Genomic DNA, 21,635 nt, shown 5'->3' with positions numbered 1-21,635 from the left:
TTGTTCTATCTGTTCACATCAAATGGCTACCACAAGACATTTATCAAACAATGCCTACATACTGTAGGAGATGCTCCAGACCTCAGCAAACAAATTAAAGGAACACTGAAAACACATCAGATCTCAAAGGGAAAAAATCCTGCTTGCTATCTCTACTGATATGGACTGATATGGTATTGTGTTAGGAACGAAAGGATGCCCCATCGTTTGATGGAAATGAAAATGATCAACCTACAGAGGGCTGAATTCAAAGACACCCTGAAAATCAAAGTGAAAAAATGATGCGGCAGGCTAGTCCAATAGGCCGAAATTTCATTGCATAACTCCAAATCGTACTCAGCAGTTTGTATGGCCTCCACGTGCTCGTATGCCCGCCTGACAACGTCGGGATGGGGGGGGGGCATACTCCTAATGAGACGACAGATGGTGTTCTGGGGGATCTCCACCCAGATCTGGACCAGGCCATCACTGAGCTCCTGGACAGTCTGAGGTGCAACCTGGTGACGTTGGATAGACTGAAACATAATGTCCCACCTTGAGGTGTTCTATTAGATTGAGGTCAGGCTTGTGAGTGTGGGGGCCAGTCAATGGTATCAATTCCTTCATCCTCCAGGAACTCTGCATACTCTTGCCACATGAGGCTGGACATTGTGCCCCAGGAGGAATCCAAGACCCACTACACCAGCATAGGGTCTGACAATGGGTCCAAGGATTTCATCCCGATACCTAATGGCAGTGAAGGTGCTGTTGTCTAGCCTGTAGAGGTCTGTGCGTCACTCCATGGATATGTCTCCCCAGACCATCACTGACCCACCACCAAACCGGTCATGCTGAATGATGTTACAGGCAGCATAACGTTCTGCACGGATTCTCCAGGCCCTTTCACGTCTATCACATGTGCTCAGGGTGAACCTGCTTTCATCTGTGAAAAGCATAGGGCGCCAGTGGTGGACCTGCCAATTCTGGTATTCTATGACAAATGCCAATCGAGCTCCATGGTGCTGGGCAGTAAGTACAGGGCCCACTAGAGGATGTTGGGCCCTCAGGCCACCCTCATGAAGTGTGTTTTTGATTGTTTGGTCAGAGACATTCACACCAGTGTCCTGCCTGCTAGAGGTCATTTTGTAGGCTCTGCCAGTGTTCATCCTGTTCCTCTTTACCCAAAGGAGCAGATACCGATGGGTCCTGCTGATGGGTTAAGGACCTGTCCAGCTCTCCTAGAGTAACTGCCTGTCTGTTTCCTGGAATCTCCTTCATGCCTTTGAGACTGTGCTGGGAGACACCGCAAACCTTCTGGCAATGCCACGTATTGATGTGCCTGCCATCCTGGAGAAGTTGGACTACCTGTGCCACCTCTGTAGGGTCCATGTATGGCCTCGTGTTACCAGTAGTGATACTGACTGTAGACCAAATGCAAAATGAGTGACAAAACAGATGAGGAAGGAAAAATGTCAGTGGCCTCCCTCCAGCTGTTAAACCATTCATTCCTGTTTTGGGGGTCATCTCATTGTTGCCCCTCTAGTGCACCAAAGCAGCTGAAACTGATAAACAAGCCCCTCTGCTACTCAACTGAGCAGATCAATAGCCCAGAAGGTTCATTGACTTGATTCTATACTTGGATTCAAAAGGGTTCCTTTCATTTTTTTTCAGCTGCATATATTCATATACAGTGGAACCTCGGGTCACGACTGTAATTTGTACCAAAACTCTGGTCACAACCCGATTTGGTCGTGACCCGAACTGATTTCCTCCATAGGATTGTATGTAAATATAATTAATCCGTTCCAGACTGTACGAACTATATGCAAATATCCATCCATCCATCTATTTTCCAACCCGCTGAATCCAAACACAGGGTCACGGGGTCTGCTGGAGCCAATCCCACCCAATACAGGGCACAAGGCAGGAACCAATCCCGGGCAGGGTGCCAACCCACCACAGGACACATACAAACACACCCAGTACACACTAGGGCCAATTTAGAATCGCCAGTCCGCCTAACCTGCATGTCTTTGGACTGTGGGAGGAAACCCACGCAGACACGGAGAGAACATGCAAACTCCACGCAGGGAGGACCTGGGAAGTGAACCCGGGTCTCCTATCTGCGAGGCAGCAGTGCTACCACTGCGCCACCGTGCTGCCCGTATGCAAATATATTTTTTTTAAAGATTTTTAAGCACAAAAATAGTTAATTATACTATAGTATGCACAGCGTAATAGTAAACTAAATGTAAAAACATTGAATAACACTAAGAAAACCTTGAACCACAGAGAAAACTAACATTGCAAGAGTTCACGCTACAGCCTTATGAACCGCTCGCTGTAAACACTTTTATTTTAATGAGTTTTAAGCACAGGGGAAAAAAATGAAAATTTTAAAAATCCTTAATTTATACAAAAACTAACCATAAACAACCAAGAAAACTAACTTTGCATGAGTCGAGTTCTGGCGTGAAGGAACTGAGGAGGAAGAACTAGCCACTCATAGGATAGTTTTACAGCAAATCGCCATGAATCTTCCTGGCTTTCTCACATAACATCGCCTCACTTACGCTATCCCCAGCAAGTTGCTTCTCGTTTAGCCACACTAGCAACAGTTTTTCCACCTCTTCCAGCACTTGAGGCCTCTGCTTTGTTAACACTGTAACTCCTTTTGCAACATCAGCTGCTTTAATGGCCTCTTTCTGCTTTAGAATAGTCGAAATCGTAGATTTTGACTTCTTGTACTCGGTCGCAAGATCACTAACACAAATGCCACGCTCATACTTTTCAATAATTTCTTTCTTTAATTCTATTTCAATTTTCTTCTAACCTTTCTTCTAACCAAAACTACCAGTTTTCACTTGCTGAGAGGCCATGGTTAACTGCAAAAATGAATGGAAAAGCACATGAAATAGAGCTCAAAGAGTTCACAGCGAATGCACGCACGTCTGAACGAGAACAATGTACAGGGAGAGACTGAACACGTGCGGAAATCATCGGCGTGTACGAACCGGAAGGGAAACTGGCTTGTTCGTCACTCGAGTGTGTGGTCGTGAACAGATGCAAAAGTTTGGCGAACCTTTTGGTCGTAACCCAATTTGTATGTGTTCCTGATGTGTTTGTGACCCAAGGTTCCACTGTAGTTGCAACCCAGAAAATGAAGCCTGCTGACATCACCTCTGGCTCATCTCCAGTGGTCTGGCTCTTTAGTAACTACCATGGTGTAGGTCTAAATTGGTGGTGCCCAAGTAACATCAAAATGGTATCACAAAATAACACAAAAAATTTCAAACTTTACAAGAGAGCCTTTTAGCCATAAACCCCACATTAGAAATGGCTGCCCTGTGTGACAGGTCGAATTGCAGGATTTAGTCAAGAAATAACGATAACTTTATACAATGCATGTGGAAAGTATTCCCAGCGCATCACTTTTTCCACATATTGTTATGTTACAGCCTTATTCCAAAATGGATCAAATTCATTTTTTTCCTCAGAATTCTACACACAACACCCCATAATGACAATGTGAAAAAAGTTTACTTGAGATTTTTGCAAATTTATTAAAAATAAAAAAATTGAGAAAGCCCATGTACATAAGTATTCACAGCTTTTGCCATGAAGCTCAAAATTGAGCTCAGGTGCATCCTGTTTCCCCTGATCATCCTTGAGATGTTTCTGCAGCTTCATTGAAGTCCACCTATGGTACACTCAGTTGGTTGGACATGATTTGGAAAGGCACACACCTGTCTATATAAGGTCCCACAGCTGACAGTTCATGTCAGAGCACAAACCAAGCATGAAGTCAAAGGAATTGTCTGTAGACCTCAGAGACAGGATTGTCTCGAGGCACAAATCTGGGGAAGGTTACAGAAAAATTTCTGCTGCTTTGAAGGTCCCAATGAGCACAGTGGCCTCCATCATCCATAAGTGGAAGAAGTTTGAAACCACCAGGACTCTTCCTAGAGCTGGCCGGCCATCTAAACTGAGCGATCGGGGGAGAAGGGCCTTAGTCAGGGAGGTGACCAAGAACCCGATGGTTACTCTGTCAGAGCTCCAGAGGTCCTCTGTGGAGAGAGGAGAACCTTCCAGAAAGACAACAATCTCTGCAGCAATCCACCAATCAGGCCTGTATGGTAGAGTGGCCAGACAGAAGCCACTCCTTAGTAAAAGGCACAGGGCAGCCCACCTGGAGTTTGCCAAAAGGCACCTGAAGGACTCTCAGACCATGAGAAAGAAAATTCTCTGGTCTGATGAGAAAAAGATTGAACTCTTTGGTGTGAGTGCCAGGCATCACGTTTGGAGGAAACCAGGCACCGCTCATCACCAGGCCAATACCATCCCTACAGTGAAGCATGGTGGTGGCAGCATCATGCTGTGGGGATGTTTTCCAGCGGCAGGGACTGGGAGACTAGTCAGGATAAAGGGAAAGATGACTGCAGCAACGTACAGAGACATCCTGGATGAAAACCTTCTCCAGAGCGATCTTGACCTCAGACTGGGGCGACGGTTCATCTTTCAGCAGGACAACGACCCTAAGCACACAGCCAAGATATCAAAGGCGTGGCTTCAGGACAACTCCGTGAATGTCCTTGAGTGGCCCAGCCAGAGCCCAGACTTGAATCCGATTGAACATCTCCAGAGAGATCTTAAAATGGCTGTGCACTGACGCTTCCCATCCAACATGATGGAGCTTGAGAGGTGCTGCAAAGAGGAATGGGCCAAACTGGCCAAGGAGTGCCAAGCTTGTGGCATCATATTCAACAAGACTTGAGGCTGTAATTGCTGCCAAAGGTGCATCAACAAAGTATTGAGCAAAGGCTGTGAATACTTATGTACATGGGATTTCTCAGTTTTTTTATTTTTAATAAATTTGCAAAAACCTCAAGTAAACTTTTTTCACGTTGTCATTATGGGTGTTGTGTGTAGAATTCTAAAGAAACAAATGAATTTAATCCATTTTGGAATAAGGCTGTAACATAACAAAATGTGGAAAAAGTGATGCGCTGGGAATACTTTCAGGATGCACTGTATATCCTTTTTTCCATTGTCAATATTTATAAAAATGTCCTTTCTTTTCAGCAGAGGAGTAAGCCAAGGGTGCACATCGGCTCAGGTGAGGACACCAGCCTGTGCTCTTTTGATGCTGTGAGTGAATGAGAGTTTGTTACAACAAAAATCATTAAGAGTGTTAGAGGTCCTGGGGAAATATGACAATAGGCAAGGTTACCAGAAGATGAGAGAGACCAGAGACAGAGAGAAGCTTGTCCATCTGGGACAGACGTGAGTGAACTCTTCTGAGTTCCTGGAGCCGGACACACGGCAAATGGCCAGCGACATGTCATGCCATGAACCCATAGTGGAGAGAACGGGAGCAACGGCATCTGGGATTGGTCGGCTGTATAAAGCCAAGTGTTAGACACAGAACGTTGTTGTTCTGCTTTTGTCGATCTGAGAGTGAATTACATCTCAGGTGAGCAACACATAAGGAAAACTAGCCCTAGAGCATAGTAGAAAGGCTGTCTTGGTGAGATGTTTCCTTGTTTTGTTTGTAAATAGTTTTATGAAAAAAAAAACAAAACATTATTTTCCTTGATTTAAGTGTTGAAGGAATGAAGAAGAATAGGTTTGTTTTTGTGAATGTTTTTCTGTTTTTCTTTTTGCTCTTTGTTTGTTTTAGCATGTCACCAGGACTGTGTGTAATATTTTCATGGATGACGTGACTCTGATTTTTTTGGATCACAGTTAATAATACTCACTGTATGTTTACATGTTACTTTTTGCCCGTGTCTCGTTTTTCTTCACCACTGATCTGTTCAGTTTGAGTTGTGCCCAGGGTCAAGAGTTACAGGTCATGTCACCCTCAGGTAGAAAAGACATAATTCATCAAAAATATGCTGAAAACCCATAAAATAGATCATTTATGACAGAAAGGAAGTGATGTCTATCCTGGCAGTAGAGGGGCTGCAAGGCAGTAACGAGTCCTGGGCAGGATGCCAGTCCATCACCGAGACTGAGTTGATCATGTGGCTTTTGATGAGGATACTCTGGTTTTCCCTGTGGATTCCCAGATTTCATAAGATCTTGTGTATCTAGGTGTATTTTGTGTGCAGCAAGGTGTCAAGCTGGACAGCACCACCACCTCACGTTTCTACGGGGTTCATGCCCATACAGATTCTATAACTTTTCCTCTTGTCTGCATAGCCTTTTAGTGGATACTCTGATTTTCTGTAATATTCCAAGCAAATACGTATCAGCATAACTTCAGGTCTATAAATTGTCCCAGGATGGCTTATTATGCTCTGAACTGTAATGGCACCCTATTCAGGGCTGGTGTCCAATGTTGATTTCCCAAAGACCCTAGCGTAGTAAAATAAAATAAAATAAAATAATATATTGTATAGTTCTACAACAAATCACAGTGCCACTCCTGCCCCCAACCTTCCCACGCTGACTCCAGAACAAAGTGAGATTCACACACTGTTAGCATACCATGAAATCAATCAATCAACGTATATTGTACATACTGCCACACTTCAAAGTATACCCAAGGGACTGGCTCGTTATTATTCAAAGAAATAATGGCAATCTTTGAAAGAGAAAGAGTCTGCATTACTATTAGAAAAAGCTATGCAATGGGGTATTTTAAAAAAAAAATTGATATTCACCTTTATTCAAAAATGGGTCACCCATAATAATACCGATCCATGCTCCTGTTTGTTTTCAGCCGTAGCGCTGCTACTTTCATTATTTTACCTTTATGACAGTTTCTCTACACAGTTCATTTTAGCGTTTTTTTTTTTTTTCTGCCTGCCCAACATAAACTCCATCTTTTAAAGCGCAGAGGCAGGAAGGAAGAATTGCAGAGCCGTGGCCAGCAAGTCATGTGGTATTACTTGAAAACGCCACTGCTAATTCATACCAGAGCAAAGAAAAACAAAGGCTTGCCATCCGGAGCTTCCAAGGACATAAAATGGCAGGTAAATTAGCAATTTAATAAAGTTCCTTGACACTGGAGCGGTTTATTTCTGGGCATTGTTTCTCTTTTTTTTTTTAAAAGGCACCAAAAAAAAAAAACTAGCGAAAGGTTAATAACAGCCTTTCCCGTGTCATATTCGACACTACCAGCCACTGCTCTAATTATGATCATTATGGTCGCAAGGATGTCTAGTTATCCTTCTTAATCACAGACTACATGAGAAAACCTCCCAAACACATATCTATTATTTAATCAAACTGTTCACATTCAATGGCACTGAAATGGAACAAGTCCGCTTTATTTTCGGCCTGGATGGATCAGCCTTGAATGTGTATATCCAAGATGAAAGAAAACAGGCTCTTAATTTGTATCCTTTTGATTTTCAGTCGCCATTCCAATGACAGAAGGTGTAGTTTATTCTGACAATCAGTGTGTGTGAAGAAGAATGGATATTATTAGGGATTTTATATAAGATATCCCGCAAGGAAAAGTCACGCTATTTTTGGTGTGCCCATTCCCCCCGCCCGCCTGCAAATCTGCACTGTACAGTACAACTCTTAAGGTCGCTATGCGAGATTTAGAACTAGCTCCATTGAAGAAAAAAAAAAAAACCAGATGAAGCACAATCAACGTTAATAGACTGCTACAGCAAAGATATTCGTTTTCAGACCGATAGTTTTCATTTCATCTTGACTTTGCCAGCTAAATAATTCAGCAAAGCGCTGGAATATGATTTTCTTTCAGGAAAATGATGATTAGGATATTAAAGAAGATGCTAACATTTACATTTAAAATGATCATTAAAAAATAACTGTAATATTGAAATAGGTGATAGCAAGTAGAATTGCAGAGTGCATTTCAATCAGACAACCTTTCAAAGCATTCGGAAACACACAGAATTTACAAAGTGGCATGGTGCCACTCTTCTGCATGGTGCAGGTGGGCAGGCTGTTCATCTCTACTTGTACATCACTTTACGCAAGGGTCTGTAATAAGCTTCATGTTCAAGCCTTTTGAAATTCCCCCTAAACGTGGCGAATAGGAATCAGGAGTTTTGCTCCTTTGAAAATCATTCTTTTTTTTTTTTTAAATAAATCCTATGCAGATGCAAATTAAGCCATACTATGGTCTTCTGTTTTATACCAAATAATTCCAACAAAATGCTTTAAAATAAATGAACTTGCAAGCAGTTACTCACTAGGACTTTTGCAAGATGCCTCATGCTTTGATGGGTGAGCTGGTTGTTCCAGAGTACCAAGCACCTCAGGCCAGAGTTTGGGACCCTTAAACCTTCACAGATATCTTCCAGACCTGCACCATAAATTCATTGTAAGGAAATGAGATAGCAATGAAATAATAAAGACCAAGTTTAACAATATGTGTATATTGTTATTGCTCCATAATTACCTAAATATGCTTTAACTAGGCATGTTTACCTTGTACTTACAATGTAACTCATCTAACGGCATAAGTAAGTATATTAAAATCAGAGGGGGAATAAGAAAGGGAAATGTGTTCTTACAGACATCATTACTTAAGTTACAATGATAATCATTCTTTACATTTATAGAGTGCTTTTCTCGCTACTCAGAGTGCTTTACATAGTGAGTGGGGAGCCACTTCATCTACCATCAACATCAAGCATCCACCAGGATGATGCGATGGCAGCCATTGTGCACCATTACACTCACCACATATTAGCTGTTCGATGGTGAAGGGGCAAAAGACAGTTAGCCAGTTAGAGACGGGTTGATTAGGGGGCCAGAATGACTAGGTCATGGTGGGCAGTTTAGCCAGGACACCAGGATACACCCTACTCTTTACAAAGGAGGCCCAGGGATCTTTAATGACCACAGAGAGTCAAGACTTTGGTTTTATGTCTCATCAAAAGGATGGCTCCATTATTACAGCACAGTGTCCCCGTCACTGCACAGGGGCATTGAGATCCACATTCAGGCCATAGGGTATGTACCCTCTACTGGCCTTGACAACACCTTTTCCAGGAGCAACCCTAGCTTTTCCTTGTTGGTCTCCCATCCAAGTACTAGACGGGCCCAAGTATGCTTAGCTGTAGGTGGATGACCTGTTCTGAAGCACCTGTGGTATGGCGTGAGTTATCATGTAAGTATACAGTAATGGTGCCTAATAGAATGAGAAATGTGTTTTTGCCTTTACTGTTAACTTGTTACAATATAAATATATGGTATTAATGCCTAGTTACTGCAGTGGGTTGGCACCCTGCCCGGGATTGGTTCCTGCCTTGTGCCCTGTGTTGGCTGGGATTGGCTCCAGCAGACCCCCGTGACCCTGTGTTTGGATTCAGCGGGTTGGAAAATGGATGGATGGATGCCTAGTTAAACTGTAGTTAATCAGGTAACTACCAAGTAATTACAGTTTAAGTAGGCCTTATTACTGTGTACTTACAATTTAAATTCTAAATATGGCATATCCATCTATTCATACATTTCTGTCTGGGTCACAGTCGCAGCAGTCTAAGAAAAAATGCCCAGACGTCCCTTTTAGTTGTAATTTTTAATTTTAATTTAATTTAATTTATGTCCCATTTTTAATGGGAGTAGATTCATACCTGGTGGCATGGATCGTGGACTGTCTTGCAGACAGACCTCAGTATGTGCGTCTCGGGAACTGCAGGTCTGACATTGTGGTCAGCAACACAGGAGCGCCGCAGGGGACTGTACTTTCTCCGGTCCTGTTCAGCCAACATACATCGGACTTCCAATACAACTCGGAGTCCTGCCACGTGCAAAAGTTCGCTGACGACACTGCTATCGTGGGCTGCATCAGGAGTGGGCAGGAGGAGGAGTATAGGAACCTAATCAAGAACTTTGTTAAATGGTGCGACTCAAACCACCTACAACTGAACACCAGCAAAACCAAAGAGCGGGTGGTGGATTTTAGGAGGACCAGGCCCCTCATGGACCCCGTGATCATCAGAGGTGACTGTGTGCAGAGGGTGCAGACCTATAAATACCTGGGAGTGCAGCTGGATGATAAATTGAACTGGACTGCCAATATTGATGCTCTGTGCAACAAAGGACAGAGCCAACTATACTTCCTTAGAAAGCTGGTGTCCTTCAACATCTGCAATAAGATGCTGCAGATATTCTATCAGACGGTTGTGGCGAGCACCCTCTTCTACGCAGTGGTGTGTGGGGGAGGCAGCATAAAGAAGAGGGACGCCTCATGCCTGGACAAACTGGTGAGGAAGGCAGGCTCTATTGTAGGCACAGAGCTGGACAGTTTGACATCCGTGGCAGAGCGATGGGTGCTGAGCAGACTCCTGTCAATCATGGAGAATCCACTGAACAGTGTCATCTCCAGAAAGAGGAGCAACTTCAGCGACAGACTGCTGTCACCGTCCTGCTCCACTGACAGACTGAGGAGATCGTTCCTCCACCACACCATTATCACTCTTTAATTTAATATTGTTCTTTATCAGTATGCTGCTGCTGGAGTATGTGAATTTCCCCTTGTGGTTAATAAAGAATCTATCTATCTATCTATCTATCTATCTATCTATCTATCTATCTATCTATCTATCTATCTATCTATCTATCTATCTATCTATCTATCTATCTATCTATCTATCTATCTATCTATCTATCTATCTATCTATCTATCTTTTCCACTCCATCTCCTCCAACTCTTCTAGCATTCCATAATAGTATAGGAAAGTATGCCAACACATCTGGCATTAAAATGAGAAATGTGTACTCATTTGTAACGTTACATAACTATTGTGTAACTCAAAACTGCTACTATGCATTGTCAGTCTAATTCAAGTAGTAGTATAGCTACATACACACTTCTCATTTCTTGTTTGATACATTACCTTACCATACCTTGTGGGATACCCCACTATGAAAATAATTAATTCAGCTTTTGTTTTTCTTTCTGCTTCTACAAGTATAGGAGGAGTAGGAGTGATTTACTCTCTCATTCGCTTGGGAGCCATGCAAAAACAGTTCTGGAAGAACACAAGTCCATTGCAGTGAGCAACCATTTGCACAGTCACACTCGTAGAAGTCCACTTAGATGACACAAGTCAGCCTGAAATGAATGCCTCTGGGATGTGCTCCTTCTACTGTGATTTGTCTTATACTTTTGCTATTCAACTGTAATATCTGTAATCGAAAGCATATTTGTCGTAACCATCCGCCTACACTAGACATGCATGCATCAGCGGAGACAGGAAGAGGAACTGTTCTCCTTGAAGGGTTGGTTATGACTGTAAACTGTAGCAACCATTAAATTATTTGCCTTTTGCACATGTATGCAACATACAAACTATATAAAACACAATTTCGATGATACAGACAAGCAACACAACAAGCTAATTGGAAAGCAAGTCCTTTGTGTCCGCTCTTTTAGAATGTGGTTTTCTTCTGTGAAGGGTGACCATTCAGGGAATGAGAAGTTGTAATGAGCAGGATTGAGTCGGGGAAGGGCCAGACAATAAGCATAAACTACCGTATATACTCGAGTATAAGCCGACCCGAATATAAGCCGAGGTACCTAATTTTACCTACAAAAACTGGAAAAACTTATTGACTCGAGTATAAGCCTAGGGTGGGAAATGCAGCAGCTACTGGTAAGTTTCAATAATCAAAATAAATACCAATAAAATTACCGTACATTAATTGAGGCATCAGTAGGTTAAATGTCTTTGAGTATTTATTTCAAAGAAAAACAGTAAACTAGCTCTGTAAGTGTAGAAGAGGGTCAACAAAAACAATATGGTATCTCGCTCGCTCGCTTGCTCTCTCTCTCTGTGTGTGTGTGTGTCTCTCTTGCATGTGCGTGTCTGTCTGTCTCGCACGTGTGTGTGTCTCTCTCTCTCGCGCTCTCTCTCTCGCTCGCTGCACAGGGAATGCACAGGGAGAGACTGAACACGTGCGGAAATCATCGGCATGCACAAACCGAAAGGGAAACTGGCTTGTTCGTATACCGGGGGGCAGTGGGACCTGACTCGTATATAAGCAGAGGGTGACATTTTTCAGCACATTTTGGGTGCTAAAAAACTCTGCTCATATTCGAGTATATACGGTAATCAGAGGTTGTTTAGAATCTGCATTTTCACCCATCCACACTGAAATGCTGAGTCGGTGTTTTCAGAAGTATATAGCTCTGGAGAGCATTTTCAAAAGTCTCTGTTTTCAGGGGTTAAAAACATTGTGGATGAAATGCAAAAACAGAGACTAATACCTATGTTTTTAAACAAAACCATAGTAGTATAATTTGCTTGTCGTCATTATAGTACACAGATGGAAAGAGCCTGACCGTACTGGCAAAATTTCTACTGCGAGGAGACAGGAAAGGAGCAGATGGGAGCATGCCATGATATAGCACATTGCCACACGCACCACACAACGAACCACCTCAGGATCTCAGATTAGGACCCGAGTGCAGCCGTGCAATGGGTGACACCTCAGCACCACACTAGTCTGAATGGAATCGAAGGTTTTTTACAGTGGCTGCAGTGCCAATCCTGCCACCAACTCCTGAATTTTCCCTGCAAGTTGGAGGACCTGCTTCTAGGACTGTGAGGTCAAAGGTTAATAAGATGAGGAGATATAGATGCATTATGAGTAAATTTAGTTCTGGCTGGTCAAGCTGAGACGAAACAGACCCTTTCACTGTACACCAAATTAATAATAAAAATATCTCTTTAAAGTGCTACAAGCTGAACAAAGATGGCCTGCTGGTTTAATACTATTTTGTCTGTTAGCATATAACTTTCAAGGAAAATCCAAACATTTATTCCACCAAACAGAATGCTTGAAAGTATGTGGCATGTCCCAAAAGGGCTACAAATAGGGTAAACTTAATCTGGAAAGCATGTTTCACGGCCCTTAATCTTTGCATTCATTATTATACCTCTCTGCTCTTGCAAGGTTCATCTGCATGATGTTTATTCAATTATTACAGTGTTTCCAAATTTCCAGTCAACTCCTAAACAAATTAGTCACAGACGGAGTAAAGGTGGAGGCCTTGAATAACAATACGCCACTTTGAAAAGCATGTGTGGTTAAAATTAAAGAGCTTATCAGTTTTTACTATTGGAAACATTTCTTAAGTCAAAAAACAACACAGGTCATTTTAATTTAAGATTTCATTATTCTTCATCAATTGCTAAAGTTGATCTTTTCAGTAAATCATATTTTACCCAAATAAATGAAACAAATAAATACATAAAACTGGTCTTTTAAACAAATCTGAATATCCAATTTTTAATTCATAAGATTAAAGGTCAAACAACATGAAACAGTAGCCGTCAGTTTGCAAATGTTTCCATCATTCTTAATTGAATCATATTTATATACTGTACCTGTGTCTGAAATGTGGTTGTCTCTCAGGTCCAGTAATTTAAGAGAGCAATTGTACTTGACCAGGTCACCCAGTTGCATAGAGTCCTGAGAGCCATTGAGGCCATTGCCGGCTAGGTAGAGCTCCTGCAGCGCTGGGCTAAACGTGAGTCCTGAAACTGGAAATGTCAAAATCATTTATTGGTTACCCACTCAGCTGCAACACACAGTACATGCACTTGTTTATTACCAACATGGTGCTGAATTATTGCATAGTTACTGTCTTAACTTACTCTTGGGAGGATTGTTTTGTTTTAAAAGTTTTGTGACATCCCTCTTGTGTGAATGGCCGCATGTTATATATTAGTCACTTAAAAGACGTCAAGTTAAATTCCAAAAATAACTTTAAAAAAGAAAACCTTTTCTGTGTTAATTAGGACTGGTTTCCTGGAAGTTAAACATGAAGTGGTTAAACCTATATTCCAAAATGTATGTTTTAGTGCTTTACAATTACCTTGTAATGAACTGGAACCGATATGCTGAAAACTGGCAGATTGTTACTGCTTCAATGTAAGACGGCTAATATAAGGACATTATATTATCAACCCCCTCCTCCCCAAAGCCCCCCTCCTATGTCCCACTTTTGATATAATTAAGTGTAAACAGTGAAATGTGTATATACATACCGCTCAAATAAATTAAGGAAAGCACTTAATCATCATAGTCTAACACCAAGTCAGTTAAGCTTCAGGGATATCAGTCTGTCCAGTTAGGAAGCACAAGCGATTGTGAATCAACTTCACCTGCTTTGGTGCAAATGAAAGTGACAACAGGTGCACTGGAGAGGCAAAAGCAAGACAACCCCCAAAAAATGAAATGGTTTTGCTTTAGTTGGCCACAGATAATTGTACTCTCCTTATCCTTCCTGACTGATTCTTCTCTACTTTTGCATTTTGTTAGTGTCCTTGTCACTACTGGTAGCATGAGATGGTACCTGCAGCCAATTCAGGGTGCATGGGTAGGCCAGCTCCTCCAGGATGGCACATCGATATCTACCATCACAAGAAGGTTTTCTGTGTCTCCCAACATAGTCTCAAGAGCATGGAGGAGATACCATGAGACAGGCCATTACACGAGGAAAGCTTGACAGGGCCATAGAAGGACATCAACCCAGCAGCAGGACCAGCATCTGCTCCTTTTTGTGGGTAGGAACAGAAAGAGCACTGCCAGAGCCCTACAAAATGACCTTCAGCTGGCCACTGGTGCATGTTTCTGACCAAGCTGTCAGAGGCAGACTCTATGAGGGAGGCATGAAGGCCCGATGTCCTCTAGTGGGACCTGTTCTCACTCCCCATCACAATGCAGCTCGATTGGCATTGGCCAGGGAATACCACAATTGGCAACTCTGGCACCTTGTTTTCCTCAAAGATGTGAGCAGGTTCACACTGAGCAAATGTGACAGACTTCTAAGAGTCTTGAGACGCCATGGTGAACATTATGCAGCCTGTAACATCACCCGGTTTGGTGGTGGGTCAGTGATGGTCTGGGGAGGTTTATCCTTGAAGGGCCACACAGATCTCCATGTGCTTGGGAATGGTACCCTGACTTCTGTTAGTTAATGGGATGAAATCCTCAGGGCCATTGTCAAACGTAACACTGGATGTTCCTGGATGATGAAGGCATTGATGACACTGACTGGCCTGCACATTCCCCAGACCTGAATCCAATTGAGACCCTCTAGTTATGCATCAGTGCATCTAACACTGCCATGTAGTGCCACAGACCCTCCAGGAGCTCACTGATGGCCTGATACAGGAGCACACCCAGATGTTGTCAAGAGTGCATGCAGGCACATAGGTTCATACACACGGCTGAGTCATATTATGAGTTGCCATGATGAAACTCATGCAAATGGGATCAGCCTATGATTTCAATTTTTTGACTGTGATTTTCAGTGTGATGTTGAATTCAGCCCTCAATGGGTTGGTGATTTTGGATTCTATTGACCATAGTTACATCATTTCGTTCTCAATGTGTTACACAGTATCACTCAGTAAAGATTTTCCACTTGAATATTTTGTTCATCAAGATCTGATGTGTGATTTAAGTGATGCCCTAATTTTTTGAGCACTATATATATTTATATATATATATATATATATATATATATATATATATATATATATATATATATATATATATATATATATATTGTTGCAGGTGGCTGGGGGGGTGACCCAGTCGGGACACCCCGGAGGACCAGAAGAGGGCTTACGCCTTCCCCAGACCACGTGGGGGCGACCGCCCTGGTACCTATGGGGACCACGGGTACAGAGCTTTGAAGCTCAACCCTGTAGGGGCCTGTGGTCACCGCCAGGGGGTGCCCCAATGGCTTTGGAGCCCTGGACCGCAGCACTTCCGCCACACCCGGAAGTGCTGGGGGGTAAGAGAAGCGGGGACACCCGGAGTGCTTCCGGGTGCGCAGCCAGCACTTCCTCCACACTGGGGAGTGCCGATGGAAGATTGCTGGGAAGAACCTGGAGCACATCTGGGTGATTATAAAAGGGGCCACCTCCCTCCATTCGATGGCTGGAGTCGGGTGGAAGAGGACAGAGCTAAGAGGAGAGGAGTGGAGGCGGACCAGAAGAGAGACGAGGCATTGTTTTGAGGGCCTGGTCTGAGTGTGATTGGTGTTGCGGCACTAGGTTGTGTGTGTTCACCGTTATATATATTTGTAAATAAATGTGTGTGGTGACTTCAAATCATGTCTACCTGTCTGTGTCCGGGCTGTTCCCCACAATATATATATATGTGTGTGTGTGTGTGTATGTATTGTGGAAAACCAGCTCGAACACCAACACACACACGTTTATTTACACTATTTACAATTATCCAAGTCCCGCACATAACCCAGTGTCCTTACACCAAACACCCCTACGTCCGGGCCTTCCAAAAGTCCTTTCTTCACCGCCTCCACTCCTCTCCTCCGAGCTTCGTCCTCTTCCTCCCGACTCCGGCTAATGACTGGAGGAAGGCGGCCTCTTTTATCCTCACCTGGATGTGCTCTAGGTGCCCTTTTTATGATCTTCCTGTGGCACTTCCTGGTGTGGCGAAAGTGCCGCATGAGCACCTGGAAGCACTCTTGGTGTCCCTGGTATTCCTTCTGCCAGCACCTCTGGGTTTGGCAGAAGAGCTGATGTCCAGGGCCCCTCAATCATCTAAGCGCCCCCAGGCGGTGGCCACGGGCCCCTATAGGGTTGAGCTTACATGCTCACTTCCCGTGAGCTGCCCTCTCGTGGTCTGGGGGAGGCATAGTCCCTCTCCTGGTCCTTCCAGGTGTCCCGGCTGGGCACAGCCCCCAGCCAACCGATACAGTATATATATATATATATATATATATATATATAGGGGGTCCTCGGGTTACAACGTCTCGACATACAACGTTTCGAGTTTACAACGCTCACTCCCATAAAAACTTAAAAACTGAGACGTGACAAGGAATAAAGGTAAGGATTTTTTTTACGCTCATTTTTTCTGTTACTACAGTACAGTACAGTATATTTATGTCCTTTTCCTTTTTCTGTGGCTTAATTGTGTTTTTATGTTCTAGATTATGATTTTGCAAATGTGTTAGGATAGGTAAGTGACTTAGGCTAGGGTGTGTTTTGACTTACACCAAAATTTGGGTTACATCACTGTTGTAGGAATGGAATTGTGTCGTAACCTGAGGACCCCCTGTATATATATATATACACATATATATATATATATATATAAATGTAAAAAAGACAGTTACAAGACATTTTTAGCAAAGCCAGTAAAAATATATATTATCTCTCTATTATAATAAAAATATCCTGGGACAAGATGAGACATGACTTTTTCAGAGAGACACTTTCATGTCTCGCGAGATGAGACTTTGTGCCAAGAGATTTTAACCACGACCGGAGCCAGAAATAACAGACAAAGAGTAGATGACAAAGTAGAACGTCGTAAAGAATTCAAAATCATTGGTGCGATACACATGCAGAGCAGGTTAGAGATAATGGAAGTACGAAAATTCTAAAGTCTCAAAAAAATGATAGTAAAGATCGCATTAGCGCAAACAAACGGAAATTATTACTCGGTGAAATAACGAAGCTGCGAAAAGAGATTGAATATATTGTTCGGATTTAAACTTTAAGTCGGAGACTTGTAGATCGTCTAATTCGTGTTGTCTTCAGGAAAAAGTGTGTTTCTTCACAATGCAGAGGCGTATTTGTGAGAATTAAAAGATTTGTTGTTTGGTGAAAGTGAAATCCACATACGTGAGCGGCAGAGACACGAAGTGGCTGGCAGGCCGGGGGGGTTGGCAAGCTAAGTGAGCAGGGGGTGATGCCCTCTAGTACATTTTAAAAGAAAGAATGAAGACAGCAATGACTTTTGTCCTCCCCAACATATAGTAACACCTATAAACATATATACAGTTAAATACACACCCCACCCCCTCATGAAGGTCACACAATAGTCCTGTGACCAAGGTGGTCCTTCTTATAGACAGAGAGATGTACAGTGCTTTAATCAGCCATAGAGTTGCAGTCACTAAATATGAGCAAGCCTCTTATTTGATATAGATATATATATATATATATGTACAGTATATTATATATGTGTATATATGTATATATTTTTATATATATGTGTGTGTATATGTATATATATATATATATATATATATATATATATATATATATATATATATATATATATTGTGAAGGATGGCCGGCTTTATATTCTGGCCCTCACCCCCAGGCCGCCAGGAGGAGCTCTCCCGACAGCATGAACGGGCCCCCGAATTCCAGCAGGGCCTCATGGACTATGTAGTTTTTATACACAGCCCTGCTGGGAACCACTGGGAGTCGCTGTCGGGAGGCCTGTGGACTCGTATATGCCCTATAACCCGGAAGTGCATCATAATCCCGGGACAGGAAGAAACGACGTGCTTCCGGGGTGAAGATAAGGACTGTTTACCCTGACTCGGAAGGAATAAGGACTTGTGGACTGTTGGGCAGGAACACCTCCGGGTCAGGGAGTATAAAGGACTCTGGGAAAGTCCAGACATTGAGCTGAGCTGGGAGGTAGGGTGGCGAAGTGTCTGGGAGAGGAGGATTGGTTTGTATTTGGAGAATTGAGTATATGAGTAGTGTGGAGTGGAGGGTGCTTGGTGCACTGTACTATTATAAAATAAAGAAGTCTTGTACTTTTACCTGGTGTTTGGAGTAGTACCTGAGGGTTCAAGAGGTGGATCGATACCTCTACTGCTACTATATATATATATATATATATATATATATATATATATATATATATATATATATTATAATGCCCAACATTTAATGCAATGCATACTATGTCAGACCATTTTACAATAGCTGCAGGTAGTTAGTGTGCACTGGCACCTTGCTTAGCCACATATTCAGGCCTCGTTCCCTGAAGGCTGCACACAGTTTCCTTTTCCTTTTCTTTTCTCATAAATCGATTTAGCAGATTTGATCAAGTCACTTGGTTGCATGCAGAATGCCAACATTGTCATCATTCACAGTTGGAACCAAGTGGAGGGGATCATTGCGATTGATTCAGTGTAGTCTTGCTGCAAAGCCTTCTACAGTTAGTTTTGTAATCAAGCCTGGGCAATCGATCACAACGATCAGTGCCACTAGCTCCCACTGTGCGAGAAAACCTACTGCATTACCAAAATGCAAGATAAACGGTAATATTTAAAGGTCCAGCCTCTTTTTTTTCTGTACGTACCTTTTCTCACTCTTCAAAAATCAAATGCATAGCTTTGTTTCCCTACTGTCAATAAACTAAAGCTCATCAAAGCAAGCAGTGGGTCGTGCTGAATGCTAAAGCAATCACTTTAGACCGAACAGTATTGAGACGCAAGTATAATCTGTTTTCAGATTAAATCCAAAGGCAGACAAGTCTTTTTTTTTAATAATATTATTAAGAATTGTGTTGATGGCAGAGTGGCTGGCAGTGGTGCCTTTCAGCTCCAGATACCTGGGCTCACCTACCAGCGTGTAAACTTTTCATGCTCTCCCAGTGTCTGTATTGGGGTCTTTCTCCACCCTACAGATGTGAATATTGGTAGGTCACTGTAAACTGGCCTGGGGTGATTTAATGTTCCTTTTGACGGACAGGCCTCCTATTCATGGCCTTTCCTAGAATGTATGTGCACAAGGTGGGCACTGCTTGATTTCCCCTCACGCTCTGTTGTAATTATTCAAAGAAAAAAAAGTTTCTGTACTTCTGTAGCACATCCATTCATGTGAATAGTTTCACAGTATTTTGTACAACAGATCACTCAAAGTATATTAAAGGTATATGATATAAGACTTTTACATTCAAATATGGTTCTAGTGAAAGGGCTTTGTGTGAGCCAGTTATTAATACTGCATAAGCCATAAACTGCCAAAGAAAATAATAATTTCCAGGTCTCTTGCTGCATCCATATGTGAAGTATGTTATCACGTGTGCCATTAAAATGAGCTTTTCCCAGCATGTTATTTTTGTGAGCTTTGGGCCAATGCTAGACCTGCATCAATGTATTAACATGAAAGTGACATTAGAAGATTAGGGGATTAAATCCTAGATTGGCTTGTCAGGCTGAGATTCTCATTTGAAGGAAGGAGCTGCTGTAAATATGTATGCTACATTCATCTGCTCTTGTTGATCAGGTCACGGCAGTCATGGCAGAAGGCAGGCTGATAAAATATGTTCTTTAAACCACTGCCAAGAAAGAAAAATGATCTTTTCACAGCACTAATGCAAGGGGGTTTGTGCGACGTTGTAATTAATGGAGCACTGCAGCCATTTGCAAAGATGCATTCCATTTCAATAAAAGTTGTAGCTGCTATGCAAAAAAAAACAAAATTTGAATGTAGTTTATGAAATATCTTAAGAACACATTTGTCATATTTTCCCATTAGTTTATTTAAAATAGTCTTACCTAGCGTAAACAGAGGGCGGCCAGTTAGGTAGCAGTTCTCAAGGTGTAGTACTGTCAGCCTACTAAACTGCAAGGCTCGGGACAGAGTCCGCGCAGGGCATTCAAGGAGTGGCATGTTACTGGCATCCAGGCCCACCAGGCAACTGCTCTGAAAAACACATTTATGGAAATGTTTTTGTGATACGGTCACAGATCAACTGTTCCAATCATTCTATGTTGGCTTGTTAGCTATCACTAAGGCATTGGAATGTTTACTTGTGTTTGCCCTCCATAAAACAAGCAAAACAGAATGCAATAAATACAATAAGCTGTATAGTATACCACACATTTCAAAACAACAGTACAATATAAACACCTGCATAGAGTAATGAGTAAAATGCAAATCGTTCAGTTGTCTTCTTCATGGGAAATATGAATAATGTCCATCAGGATTATCTGTGTACCCTCTGATAGCTTAGGAGTCCAATTCCTGCTTCACAAATCTTTAAGTAATGGCACTCATTCAGTATCTACCCATTACATGACTTTTAGTTGGAGGGAATATCAAATTTAACAACTGCAGTTGCCATTCTCTACGCCTGAGAATGTCAGATTACACAACTGGCAACATCGCAAAACTCCATGACATGATAAAACACTAGCACAGTTTCACATTTCCAAAGTGTCGAGATCACACCCCTTTTTCCGACAGCCAATAACGTGCTGCCTGACAGAGCTGTCACTGTGTGGATGCTTTCTATGTTCAGTAAGGTCAGCCCCAAATCTCAGCCCTTTTTACTCTCTCGTATACGAAGTATAGGGAGAGTACAGTAATCCCTCCTCGATCGCGGGGGTTGCGTTCCAGAACTCCCCGCGAAAGGTGAAAATCTGCGAAGTAAAAATCATATGTTCATATGGTTATTTTTATATATTTTAAGCCCTTATAAACTCACCCACACTCTTATTAACATTTCCCGCACAATTATACAGCATAAACCCTTTGTATTCTCTTAGATATTAGGTAAGATTCATTGAAATTATGTATGTAAACACACTGTTTATATACAGTAAAACCTAAATATTATTTTAAAGATATCGAGCATCTCTGATATCAGATATGTTACAGCCATTACAACAGGCAGGCCACCAGCAATAAATACGTACAATGCAAGAAAAATTGTATACTGTACAGTAAAATGTGTGTGCAGTGATACTAAACTATGTACATGTAATAAGTACTGTACGTAGAAAATTAATTATGTTACTCACCAACAATGACACGGCGATTTGTCCGATAACGATGAGTTTAATTTTACTGAACAAAGGAGAGCGTTACAGCTCTTCTAAAGGAGCCTCTTCAGGCGACTGTGTAGCACCGCTG

The 21,635-nt window shown here is 42.3% G+C and overlaps 1 protein-coding gene across 1 annotated transcript in view; it reads right to left on the bottom strand.

Moving 5' to 3' along the window:
* The window catches only part of si:dkey-288a3.2 (protein phosphatase 1 regulatory subunit 37), a 157,897-nt gene that overhangs the window by 57,783 nt on the left and 78,479 nt on the right, over positions 1 to 21,635 (bottom strand). Inside the window, exons 6-8 of the mRNA XM_051920019.1 lie at positions 20,276 to 20,423; positions 13,308 to 13,463; positions 8,157 to 8,269 (exon numbers count right to left, since the gene is read on the bottom strand). Of these exons, the coding sequence (XP_051775979.1) occupies positions 8,157 to 8,269; positions 13,308 to 13,463; positions 20,276 to 20,423 (417 nt within the window). The remainder of the gene's footprint in view (positions 1 to 8,156; positions 8,270 to 13,307; positions 13,464 to 20,275; positions 20,424 to 21,635) is intronic.

This window comes from Erpetoichthys calabaricus, chromosome 16 (genome assembly GCF_900747795.2).
Source record: "Erpetoichthys calabaricus chromosome 16, fErpCal1.3, whole genome shotgun sequence".
NCBI classification, from domain to species: Eukaryota; Metazoa; Chordata; class Cladistia; order Polypteriformes; family Polypteridae; genus Erpetoichthys; species Erpetoichthys calabaricus.
The sequence above is the reverse complement of the archived record's forward strand: the minus strand, read 5'-3'. Positions and strand labels throughout refer to the sequence as shown.